Source organism: Salmo trutta, chromosome 21 (assembly GCF_901001165.1).
Source record: "Salmo trutta chromosome 21, fSalTru1.1, whole genome shotgun sequence".
Taxonomy (NCBI): domain Eukaryota; kingdom Metazoa; phylum Chordata; class Actinopteri; order Salmoniformes; family Salmonidae; genus Salmo; species Salmo trutta.
The window spans coordinates 10,607,820-10,621,103 of NC_042977.1; the positions used below are offsets into that span (position 1 = coordinate 10,607,820).

At 44.6% G+C, this 13,284-nt stretch overlaps 1 protein-coding gene across 3 annotated transcripts in view; it reads left to right on the forward strand.

Moving 5' to 3' along the window:
* ephb3a (eph receptor B3a) overlaps nucleotides 1–12,998 on the forward strand; it is a 43,737-nt gene extending 30,739 nt beyond the window's left edge. For all 3 annotated transcript variants that reach the window (XM_029704176.1, XM_029704178.1, XM_029704177.1), the window contains 5 exons: nucleotides 530–777; nucleotides 5,705–5,920; nucleotides 6,285–6,434; nucleotides 8,463–8,656; nucleotides 11,005–12,998. In XM_029704176.1, the coding sequence (XP_029560036.1) occupies nucleotides 530–777; nucleotides 5,705–5,920; nucleotides 6,285–6,434; nucleotides 8,463–8,656; nucleotides 11,005–11,119 (923 nt within the window). In that variant the 3' untranslated portion in view covers nucleotides 11,120–12,998. The remainder of the gene's footprint in view (nucleotides 1–529; nucleotides 778–5,704; nucleotides 5,921–6,284; nucleotides 6,435–8,462; nucleotides 8,657–11,004) is intronic.
* The last annotated feature ends 286 nt before the right edge of the window (nucleotides 12,999–13,284 follow it).

Below are 13,284 nucleotides of genomic sequence, written 5' to 3' on the forward strand. Positions count from 1 at the left end.
ATGTGTGCTGGGTGGGCGGTGTGTGTGTTCAGAGGATGGGCAGCGGTTGTTGAGGGGGTATGTGTGTATTGGAGGGGAGGGGGAGTTTGGAGTGTCTGCTTCTGTCATCCACCAAGTCTGCTGTTTCTTCTCTAAGAGCATGTCGTCTATCTCCTAACTTCAACCTTGAATGCCTCCTTTGCTTTCCTCTCTTTCTCTTCTTTCTCTCTCTCTCTTTTTCCTTTTTAAACGCACACTTTACCAAGGCACCAAAACCCCCAAGCTCCTCATCCGTCCCAACTCCCCCTACACCGGTCCCAGGCACCACTGATCTTTCCGTCCCTCAATCCCTCCCCAACCTCTCAGACCCCTGAGCTCTCACTCTTTTCCTCCCCTCCTCACTAACTCCATCCCTTGCTCTCTTCCTCCTCGTCTTCCTCTTCTTCCTCCTCAGTTCAAACCAGTAATGCTCCCTCTCCCTCACTCCTCCCCCCTTCCCCAATTCCCACTCCCTCCTCCACTCCTTCCACTCACTCCCTTCCCCACCCAGGTGAGTTCGGGGAGGTGTGCCGCGGGCGCCTGAAGCAGGCCAGCCGCCGTGAGGGGGTGGTGGCCATCAAAACGCTGAAGGCGGGTTACACCGAGCGCCAGAGGCGGGACTTCCTGGGGGAAGCGTCAATCATGGGCCAGTTCGACCACCCCAACGTCATCCGGCTGGAGGGCGTGCTGACCCGCAGCTGCCCCGTGCTCATCATCACCGAGTTCATGGAGAACGGAGCGCTGGACTCCTTCCTCAGGGTGAGTGAGGCTGACACCAGTTGTGGCGATGTGAGGAATTGTACATGACAACGCTGGTTGATATTGATAGCCTAGGAGTCGTATACTGTTTAAAATCCCAAGGTTCATGGAGAACGGAGCGCGGGACTCCTTCCTCAGGGGAACACTGACTGAGTTGTGATGATGCATGGAATCATACAGGACACATTCAATTGATATTGAGTCTACTCTACCGAATCAAATCCTGGAGTCACGCATTATCACACGTACTGTGCGACCACCAGTGGAGGCTTTGAGTCGTACCGAACACACACCAGTTAGGACAATCCGTGGAACCGTTCCTGACCCCTCTGAATATTGATAGCGGCTGTGCTGAAAATCCTGAGACCTGCATAGTTATACACAACACAGCTGACGGATAGGGATTCTGCACAAAACCACTGATGGAGATACTCTTTGACTGTGCTACATAAAAGCCTAGGGACAAACACAATTGCACATAGCACCTCCTACACATCAGTGGATGCTGAACAAATCCATGGGGGAAGTAGAGAACTTCTGCAACTTCAAGAGTTCTATTACATGACACCTACTGTAATGACAGTGGATGGTGTGCACACGCAGTAATGCTCTCTGACTCAGTAAGAGCTCGTTTTTTATTTTGTTTTTATTTAACCCATATATTACCAGGTAAGTTGACTGAGAAGACGTTCTCATTTGCAGCAACGGCCTGGGGATTAGTTAAAGGGGAGCGGAATGAGCCAATTGGAAGCTGGGGATGATTAGGTGGCCGTGATGGTATGAGGGCCAGATAGGGAATTTAGCCAGGTCAACGGGGTTAACACCCCTACTCTTACGATTAGTACCATGGGATCGTTTAGTGACCACAGAGAGTCGGGACACCCGTTTAACGTCCCACCCGAAAGACGGCACCCTACACAGGGCTAATGTCCCCAATCACTGCTCTGAGGCGCTGGGATCTTTTTTTTTTAGACCAGAGGAAAGAAAGAGCGCCTCCTACTGGCCCCTCCCCCAACACCACTTCCAGCCAGTGGACCAACCATGCTTAGCTTCAGAGGCAAGCCAGCAGTGGGATTCAGGCTGGTATGCTGCTGGTATGCTGCTGGCGCTTATTAGCCGTTAACCTTGATGAGCTCTTAGGAATGATGCTCTGTCCATTCTTAGGTCATCGTACTATAGCTTACATAAAGTGTAGCTCCTTTCCTTTAACAGTAAACCAAGATCCCACCTCCGAATCAAAAAAAACCATAAATGACCAGGAAAGACACTAGAGGTTAGAGACAAAGTTAACATAGTCATTCACAAATGATCTCTCTCAGAGCAGTGCAATCTCTGTAACCCTCCTCGTCTTATCTCATCTTGTGACTCAAGAGCAGCTTCTCACTCCTTCTCACGCACTCCTCTCAATCAGATGTCTATCCAACCGTGTGTGTGTGTGAATCATGGATACACTCTGCCGTGATCTAGTGATGTCCCGTCAAACTATTGTGCCTGACTATGGGATGCAGGCAGAACAACACACACACACACACACACACACACACACACAACACATGCATAACAAGAACAAACACTTAAGGACAAATACACACACACACACAGCATATGTTTTACTATCCTTGTGGGGACCTAAAATGTATTTCCATTCAAAATCATATTTTCTCTAACCTTTAATCCTAACCCCTAAACCTTAACCCATAACCCTAAACCTAACCCCTAAACCTAACCCTAAAACCTAACCCCGAACCCTAATTGTAACCCTAACCCTAATTGTAACCCTAAACCTAACCTCTAAGCCTAAAATAGCCTTTGTCCTTGTGGGAACCTGGGAAATGTCTCCATGAGGAAGAATATTACTTGTTTTACTATCCTTGTGGGGACTTTTGGGGATTTTCGGTACCCACGAGAATAGTAATACAAGCCCCCTAACAGGCCTAACCATCTATGCCTGTTATGAAGCATTTTGTTTACATATCCATCCAAACTTGTTTTCCTGTCAAACTCAATTTGAGTGTAGAGTACAAAACAGTATGTTTATTTGGAATGTTTCCCTCCTGAGTTGTTGAGAAACGAACCTCGATTTCCAGGCTCCCCCGTGAGACTTGGAAGTATGGCATCAAATTAAATCAAACTTTATTTGTCACAAATGCTTACTTAACCAACAATGCAGTTTAAGAAAGAGTTAAAAATCAAATAAAATTTTATTGGTCACATACACATGGTTAGCAGATGTTAATGCGAGTTTAGCGAAATGCTTGTGCTTCTAGTTCCGACAATGCAGCAATATCTAACAAGTAATCTAACAAATTCACAACAACTTTCTTATACACACAAATGTGAAGGGATGAGTAAGAATATGTACATATAAATATATGGACGAATGATGGCCGTGCGGCATAGGCAAGATGCAGTAGATGGTATAGAGTACAGTATATACATATGAGATGAGTACTGTTCGGTTAGGAAAATATTTACCAAATAAACTAAAGTAAAAAGTAACACAATAAAATAACAATAACGAGGCTATATACAGGGGGTACCGGTACCGAGTCAATGTGAAGGGGTACAGGTTAGTCGAGGTAATTTGTACATTGAGGTAGGGCATAGATGCATAGATAATAAACAACGAGTGGCAGCAGTGTAAAAACAAATTGGGGGGGGTCAATGTAAATAGTCTGGGTGGCCATTTGATTAATTGTTCAGCAGTCTTATGGCTTGGGGGTAGAAGCTGTTAAGGAGCCTTTTGGTCCTAGACTTATCGCTCCGGTACCGCTTGCCGTGCGGTAGCAGAGAGAACACTCTATAACTTGGGTGACTGGAGTCTTTGACAATTTTTGTGGCTTTCCTCTGACGCTGCCTAGTATATAGGTCCTGGATGGCAGGAAGCTTGGCCCTAGTGATGTACTGGGCCATACGCACTACCTTCTGTAGCGCCTTACAGTCAGATGCCGAGCAGTTTCCATACCAGGCGGTGATGCAACCGATCAGGATGCTCTCGATGGTGCAGCTGTAGAACTTTTTGAGTATCTGGGGACCCATGACAAATCTTTTCTGTCTCCTGAGGGGGAAAAGGTGTTGTCGTGCCCTCTTCACAACTGTCTTGGTGTGTTTGGACCATTATAGTTCGTTGGTGATGTGGACACCAAGGAACCTGAAACTCTCGACTCACTCCACCACAGCCCCATCGATGTTAATGGGGGCCTGTTCGGCCCACCTTTTCCTGTAGTCCATGATCAGCTCCTTTGTCTTGCTCACATTGAGGGAGAGTCTGTTGTCCTGGCACCATACAGCCAGGTCTCTGACCTCCTCACTATAGGCTGTCTCATCGTTGTCGGTAATCAGGCCTACCACTGTTGTGTCGTCAGCAAACTTAATGATGGTGTTGGAGTCGTGTTTGGCCACGCAGTTGTGGGTGAACAGGGAGTACAGGAGGGGACTAAACATGCACCCCTGAGGGGAGCCATTGTTGAGGATCAGCGTGGCAGACGTGTTGTTACCTACCCTTACCCCCTGGTGGCGGTCCGTCAGGAAGTCCAGGATCCAGATGCAGGGGGAGGTGTTTAGTCCAAGGGTCCTAAGCTTAGTGATAAGCTTTGTGGGCACTATGGTGTTGAACGCTGAGCTGTAGTCAATGAACAGAATTCTCACATAGGTGTTCCTTTTGTCCAGGTGGGAAAGGGCAGTGTGGAGTGCGATTGAGATTGCGTCATCTGTGGATCTGTTGGGGCGGTATGCAAATTGGAGTGGGTCTAGGGTATTCGGGATGATGCTGTTGATGTGAGCCATGACCAGCCTTTCAAAGCACTTCATGGCTACCGACGTGAGTGCTACAGGGCAGTAATCATTTAGGCAGGTTACCTTCGCTTCCATGGGCACAGACTCTGTCAGGGAGAGGTTGAAAATGTCAGTGAAGACACTTCCCGGCTGCTCCGCGCATGCTTTGAGTACACGTCCTGGTAATCTGTCTGGCCCGCGATTTTGTGAATGTTGACCTGTTTAAAAGTCTTGCTCACATCGGCTACCAAGAGAGTTATCACACAGTCATCCGGAACGGCTGGTGCTCTCATGCATGAACAATACTTATAAGAAATGGGACTGATTATGTATTGGAGCTGGTAATATAAATATAATTTCTAGAATGAAAATGCCCATTCAAATCATGGAGCCATGATTTTCCATTCTAGTTTTTCTAATTCTGTGGAGCTGTTGTGAGGGTAAGCATGGTTAGCATGGCTCCATCAATGGAACGCTCATTTCCTTTCAGTCACGACTGGATCACGCAGAAAAAGGTTGAACCTCTTGTCGTTCTGTGAAAGGGAAATTGAATTCTAACTGTAACTAGTTGACAGCGGACTTTCCTATTCACTTTCACGCTGTTTCATCTGTAGTTACACACAGAAACACACACAGCACAGCACATGGAATTTAGTTATTAAATATTCATTTAAATCTTATTAGATGGGGTCAGACAGCTTGAAAAGTTTGTCTGTTGCAGACTGACAGAACCAGTCATGGATGGTTATGGCATATGTCATGATTATGTTTATGTAAGCTTTAGGACTGACTGACTTACTTCATCTACCTATTCCCTCTCTCTCTCCCTCCCCTTTTACCTTTTCCTCACCCATCTTCCCCTTCTCTTTCTCCCTCCTCTCTTACTTTTTCCTCACCCATCTCCCCCTTCTCTCTCTCTCCCTCCTCTCTTACTTTTTTCTCACCCATCCCCCCTTCTCTCTCTCCCTCCCCTCTTACTTTTTCCTCACCCATCTCCCCCTTCTCTCTTCTCTCCCTTCTGTCTCTCTTTCCTTCTTCTTCCCTCTGTCTTTCTCTCCCTTTCCCATTCCCCTCTATCTCCCCTCCTCCCTCTCTGCCTTACTCCTCTATTTCTCTACCCCACTCACCCCCATTCCCCACCCACCCCTCACAGCTGAATGACGGACGCTTCACGGTGACCCAGCTGGTGGGCATGCTGCGTGGCATCGCGTCGGGCATGAAATACCTCTCGGACATGAACTATGTCCACCGGGACCTGGCCGCCCGCAACATCCTGGTCAACAGCAACCTGGTGTGTAAGGTATCCGACTTCGGTCTGTCCCGTTTCCTGGATGACTCATCAGTTGATCCTACCTACACCAGCTCTCTGGTGAGTGACGGGGGAGGGAGAGTGTGAGTTGTGGGAGGATCTGCTTGTTGGCTCGGTCTGTGTTTATCTGGTATGTCTATGTTTGTCTGTGTGATTGCTTGCTTGCTTGTTTGTTTGTTTATCTTTGTTTGTTTTGCAATTTTGTGTGTAAGTGTGTGTGTGCTCACCATGTGTTGTCTTTTTGTCTCTCTGCAGTCTGTATATGAGAGTATGGTTATCAGTGTGTGTATGCCTGTGTGTGGGTGTGTGTCTGCCTGTGTGTGGGAGCGTGTCTGCCTGTGTGTGGGTGCGTCTCTGCCTGTGTTTACTCCATCGCACAGCATGCTCCAATGTAGCAACCCTGCCTCCCCCTGTGTCTCTGCAGGGAGGTAAGATTCCCATCCGCTGGACCGCCCCCGAGGCCATCGCCTTCAGGAAGTTCACCTCGGCCAGTGACGTGTGGAGCTACGGAATCGTCATGTGGGAGGTGGTATCCTACGGAGAAAGGCCCTACTGGGACATGAGCAACCAGGACGTGAGTTAGTTATATGCACTGAACAAAAATATAAACTCAACATGTAAAGTGTTGGTCCCATGTTTCATGAGCCGAAATGAAAGATCCCCGAAATATTCCATGCTCAGAAAAGGCTTATGTCTCTCAAATGTTGTGCACAAGTTTGTTTAAATCCCTGATAGTGAGCATTTCTCCTTTGCCAAGATAATCCATCCACCTGACAGGTGTGGCATATCAAGAAGCTGATTAAACAGCATGATTAATCACAGGTGCACCTTGTGCTGGGGACAATAAAAGGCCACTCAAAAATGTGCAGTTTTGTCACACAACACAACGCCACAGATGTCTCAAGTTTTGAGGGAGTGTGCAATTGGCATGCTGACTGCAGGAATGTCCACCAGAGCTGTTGCCAGAGAATTGATTGTTCAATTCTCTACCATAAGCGTCGTTTTAGAGAATTTGGCAGTACGTCCAACTGGCCTCACAACCGCAGAGGCGTCGTGTTGTCGAGCGGTTTGCCAATGTCAACATTGTGAACAGAGCGCTCCATGGTTGCGGTGGGGTTATGGTATCCGCATGCATAAGCTACGGACAACGAACCCAAGTTGTCTGTGCCCAACAGATGCATATCTGTATTCCCAGTCATGTGAAATCCATAGTTTAGGGCCAATTCATTTATTTAAATGAACTGATTTCCTCATATGAACTGTAACTCAGTCAAATCTTTGAAATTGTTGCATGTTGCGTTTGAATATTTTTTTGGTTCACTATATACTGTATATATCTGCTGTAGCAGACTAGAATGAACAATGGCATGCGACCTGGATGTCAGTTACTTGGTTCCTAGCTCCTGCTGCATCTATTAGAGTGACACAGAGTGTGGTTCTGTTCCAGTACTCTCTGCCTACTCTTTAGATAGAGTTTTCCACAACACTACCATACTACTTATTTATGTATTCATGGAATTGATTTGATAGGGACAGTGCACACTAATCAACATTTTCAGGGTGAAAATCAATGTAAAAGAACCGGAGTTAGCCACAAAGCTTATTTTAGTCCCTTAATAAAGTACCTTAAATGAAGTATTGGTAATATATTGGGCGGGATTTATGTAATACTTCGGAAATTGTATTTTAACCACTGTTTCATTTCAGGAGGACTAGTTTTCACTGAGTTACATTGCAGCCTCCTACTTTTAGCTTGAGCTTGACAGTTATGCTTAAGTGTGTTTTTATCTTCACTGTGCAGGTGATCAGTGCAGCGGTGTGCCTGGGTTGGCGTTTTTTACTTTACTGCCTCCTGCCACCCCTATCTACACCTGCATCTTCACTCCACAGATATTTACTACGGCAGAGTAGTAAACACACACACACACAGACACACACACACACACTCTATCCCCACAACACATCTTACCATCTCACTGGGCTTCTACCTTATTAATAAATAGAGAACAATTATGCTCATCCAAACGTGGCATCCAACATGTTGTTTTACTACTGTAGCTAGTTTCAGTAGAGCAGCACAAAAAGTGGGAATAGTATAGGACAGATTTTTGTATGATCCCCGAAGGCAAATTTCCATTGCAGGAAGTTGTAATTAAAATACATACAGAGAGCATATGGATATGAATAGCTTCCCTGTACAGAGAATAGAAAACATGTCATAACAAATCAATGAGCAAACGGGGAAAGTTGTAGAGTGCAGTAGAGAGATTCATTATCATCCCCAAAAGGCACAACCGCTTTGTAGCAAGCAGTTAAAAATGCATACGTCAGGTATGAAAATGAGTAAGGGAATTAAAGCATGCCGTACCTATTCATTGAGTGGACACCTACAGAACTTTATTTTATTTTATTCCACCGTGACTTGTAATGTAACATTCCCCTTTTGAATTGCCCCCCCCCAAAAAAAATACGGAATATTTTATCACGTTGTAGAGTGTCATATTGTGCCGTAGAGTATCGTATCGCATTGCATTGTATCACAAGATATATTGTGTTGCATTGTACCGTACTGTATATCATATTAACCCTTTACTTCCTGTAGGTGATGACTGCTGTGGAGCAGGACTACCGCTTGCCCCCTCCCATGGACTGCCCCATGGTGCTGCACCAGCTCATGCTGGAGTGCTGGGTGAAGGAGAGGAACCTGAGGCCCAAGTTCTGCCAAATTGTCAGCACCCTGGACAAGCTTCTCCGCAACGCCGCCACCCTCAAGGTGGTCACCAGCACATACTCGGGGTGAGTGGAGGGGACTGGAAAGCATTCTTTTTTTTTATTTGCACAACAAGACCGGTGTTAAGACAAAGTAACAAGGCAACAGTTTCAAATAAGTATGTGCGCATGTGCAGGAGAGATCAGAAACCTAAGGGATCATACAATCTTTTTTTGTTGGTTTGATTTGTTGTTTTGGGGTGCGATCAACAATATCGACAGTGGTTAGTTGGCCCTAAAATATACACAGTGTACAAAACATTAGGAACACCTACTCTTTCCATGACAGACTGACCAGGTGAATCCAGGTGATCCCTTATTGATGTCACCTGTCAAATCCACTTTAATCAGTGTAGATGACGGGGAAGAGGCATGTTAAAGAAGGATTTCTAAGCTTTGAGACAATTGAGACATGGATTGTGTGTGTGCCACTGAGGATGAACAGGCAAGTGCCTTTGAACGGGGCATGGTAGTAGGTGCCAGGTGCACCGGTTTGAGTGTGTCAAGAACTGAAATGCTGCTGGGTTTTTCACGCTCAACAGTTTCCCGTGTTGATTCAAGAATGGTCCACCACCCAGCCAATTTGACACAACTGTGGGAAACATTGGAGTCAATCTGGGCCAGCATCCCTGTGGAACGCTTCCGACACCTTGTGGAGTCCATGCTCCGACGAATTGAGGCTGTTCTGAGGACAAAAGTGGGTGCAACTCAGTATTAGGAAGGTGTTCCTAATGTTTTGTACGCTCGGTGTACGTTTAATGCATCAAGTGCATGTGGCAAAGCTCTGGATCAGCTCTGTTTACCAATCAAAAACCGCAAAATTATCATATTCCCTCACTTAACAGCTCCTCTCTTGAACCTCAATAGAGAGCAATAGTAATGATGTCTTTCTGTAGGCACTAACTCCACCATGGCTCATTGGTCAAAGCCTGTGGGGAAATTAATGTTTTTTTGGATAGACGTCAAAAGTAAGGTCTGTGGTAAACACAGGCTTAGGAGATCTTATATATAAAAAATAAAAGAAAATCTATGAGATAATCTTCATTACCTAACGTCACTTTTTGCCAATTCTGAAGCATTTATGTTGTCAAAACAAACACATAAAGCACATAAAGGCTTCATAATTCATATAAGGTCATGTTCACTGACCAACATTATCTCAAAACTTCTAAGATCTCCTAAGCCTTTCCCCCAAACTCCAGTCTTTCCCAATTAATTTCCTCCATAGGAACGGCTGGACGAACCGGAGGTTACTCATTTCCGTTTTCTTTCGGACTACAAGCTGGCCAGCTCTGTGTCTGAGTTTCCGCGTTTCACTGTTGCAGCATTACCCCACGGACGATTCCTATTGCAAGAAGTGGGCCTAATTGCGTGTGGAAACACCTAGGTTTAATTCCCTGTGCTCTTGGCTGTCTCTTAAATGTAGGCGATAGGACAGAGCCAGAGCCAGGGCTGCCGATGTGGAAACAAACTACCGGAGGGCTGAGGTGATGGAGTGTGTGTAATAAGGCAGATTCAGGAGAAGCTAAAAGAGAGGAATGTGTTTAATTAGGTTGCTAATTAGCTTTTTTTTTATGCGCCAAGGGAGGCCAAGCCATTGCTTTGATGGGTTGAATGGGGAGTTGTGTGTATGTCAGTGTGTCTGGCATGTGTTATGCTACATGTCACTGTATGCAGATGGCATGCGGATGATTAATTTATGGCCTCATCTGTATGTGACGGCCACAGAGGGAGAGAGAGAGTGAGAGACCCCTATCAAAAGTAGTGCGCTATATAGGGAATAGGGTGCCGTTTGGGATGCAAAAAGACAATGTAGCATCCTCAGAAGGTAGATGAAGGAGATACTAGTTTTATTACAACCCCAAAATGATGAATTGATTCTGCTCAGAGGTTAAATTGGATTTTGTAAGTGGTGGAACTGGCTTCTAAAATAGGTTGTCTTTTCCATGATCGGTATCAACACATATTTGATCGATTCTCACTGTGTGCTGCTACGTGTGCTGTGTGCTGTCTCCCATCCTCAATGTTGTTGACAGCATAATACTATACCTAACAAAGCAGCATTCTTCAATCCTGGTCCTGGAGAGCCTACAGGGTATGCGGGCTTTTACCAGACCATTATTGTAAATACAAATGTGTTCTTAACTGACTTGCCTGCTTAAATAAAGTATATTTTAAATACTAACAAACCTAATTCAACAAATCAAGGGCTTGATGATTTGTTGATAAGTTGAATGCATTGCGCTGGGTTGGAACAAAACCCTGCACACCCTATGGGTCTCTATTCCAAGACCAGGAATTTAATAAGACTAGTCTAACAATTTGTACTCTTGAAAGAACCACCTTTGACTGATCTTTGCCTCTCTTGTTGACAGGGATCTTTTGCAGATCGGGGGGACACTGCCTGGCCACCACAGGAAGAGTCTAGACAGCAGTCAGAATGATATAGTTCGACAACAGATGAGCACGACTCTTCCCATCAGGGTCTAAGGTTTGGGTCTGGACCAACAAACCAAAAAACAACCAAACAGAGACAGCATGGGAAACTGGACCCACTAGAAACTACCTAGGAACTCTACTTGCAGAGCCCAATGGATGAATGAATGACCATATCTAGACAAAACAAACATTGTCTACTGTAACTAGACAAAACATTGTCTACTCTACCTAGACAAAACTAACATGGAAAAGGAAAATCTCGACTTTGGACAGCTTCAGTAGAGCACCATAGAAAATAGACTCTTGAGAAGCTTGTGGATAACCCGTCGTTGATGTTGAAATTGAATTTGTGAACCGTCCATTGACAGAATGCCAAACTCCCCCTCAGGTTGTGTTTGCATGTCTGCATGTGCTTTCTGCTGACTGGGATGTGTTCTTTTCCCAAAATGATTTTCATGTCTTCTCTGCCATTATCGTTGACTTTGACCATGGACGGGAATGGACAAGGATACTGTGGACTTCGACGTCTGGAAAGAAACGAGTGCAATGATGATGCAAAAAGGGTTGTTCACACATGGGACTTTGACCAGGGTTGTTCATGGGACATGAATCTATGGATTCTAAATGAATGTGGGCACCTGAAAGATTGTATCCCAACGTCCATGGCCAGAGAACCTGATTACAGACGTCTATAACAATTGCTGTTTTTGATCCTGGTATCATCCACTTTCTTTTAAATGTGGTCTTCCATGTTACTGGGAGGTTTTTGGTTTCATGATACTGTATGTGTTGTTGTGTGTCCTCTTCACCTACTCTGGATAAAGGGGGTGACTGAGAAGGACTTATTTGACTGTACAGGACACACCATCATGTGCATACCATGCCAAAGTGGAACTGTTGTGGATGAACGACATGTGAACAAGAGACGATGGTTCCGCATAACTGTTACTCGACAGACATATGCCATATTTCCGTACTCTTATTTTATTCAACTTGTTTTGGATGCTAAGTTATTACTTATTGTTTTTGAAAAAAGATATAATATTCACACATTAACTCAAATACGCTAAACAGTGAATTTAATGATTCAACAAGAATCAAACATTTTACGGAGGCTGTTGCTCATAGGAAAGGGTTAATGGTGAACAATAGCTATTTCTAGTCACCAGTGCTGGCTCACATTTTCAACGTGTCAGTACAGTTGTCAATTCCATTATTCTGGACTAGCTGCTGATATCTTAGCCTGGGGCTCCAGTCCCTTTGTGCCTCAACCAACTCCTCTCTGTGTTCATCCATTGTCATGCCTAACATGTTTGGCCTGACAACGGTAGTCAGGGGAGTTGGCTAAAGTACATACAGTATGGAACCAGACTGTTGATGTGTCAGATCTATTCTTTAGTAAAATGTGTCAAGGATCAGTGCAAATGAAAAAGGTCACCATTGAGATAATAACTATGTGATCTTAACATCAACCTGACCCACAAAATGTTAATGTAGTTTGAATTATTCAGTTCATTACTCTTGTTTTTTTGTTTTTTTTTAAGTACGACCAGCTGTCAGCATCAATCTCTCACATTAACACTGCCGCTGTGCTACAGTTATTATATGATCCCCATCCGTAACTACACCAATTCGCTCAGAGTTCATCTTCATTTCACTCTCTGGCCTCCGTGTGAACCCTTGTTTGGATGTTTGTTGTTGGTGAGAGGCAACATCAAAAGGAAAATGACAGTTTAAAGGGGCCATGTACCAGGAAAATAAAATCTATGTGAAAGAAGAAATATAAGAAAATGTATGTCCGTCAGTGCAGACTTCTTTCTGTAAGAGTAAGATGTATGGAATTGTAAAAAAAAAAAAAAAATGGAACAAAATACACATTTCTCTTTGAGTATTTTTACGATAATCATATGCAAATAAATTATTAAAGTGATCTATGGTATTCTCTTTGATTTCTCCGCGGGTCCAGCAGAAAGTAATTCCAGGTCTTCTCATCTTCCAGTTGTAGGACGAACAGAGGAAATAGCAAGTACGTTCAGCTTTTAGGAATATCATATTAGTTATAGAACCCATTCACTTTTAAGCTTAATCAAAGACCAGTCCACGCAGCTAATTAGTGAGAAAGCAGGACTATAGATTTTCCCCTCCTTCATTGGAGAAGCTTCAAAGAAGCAAGATACCCTGGCATCATTCTAAAGCTGGTACTGTATCTTTGTGCA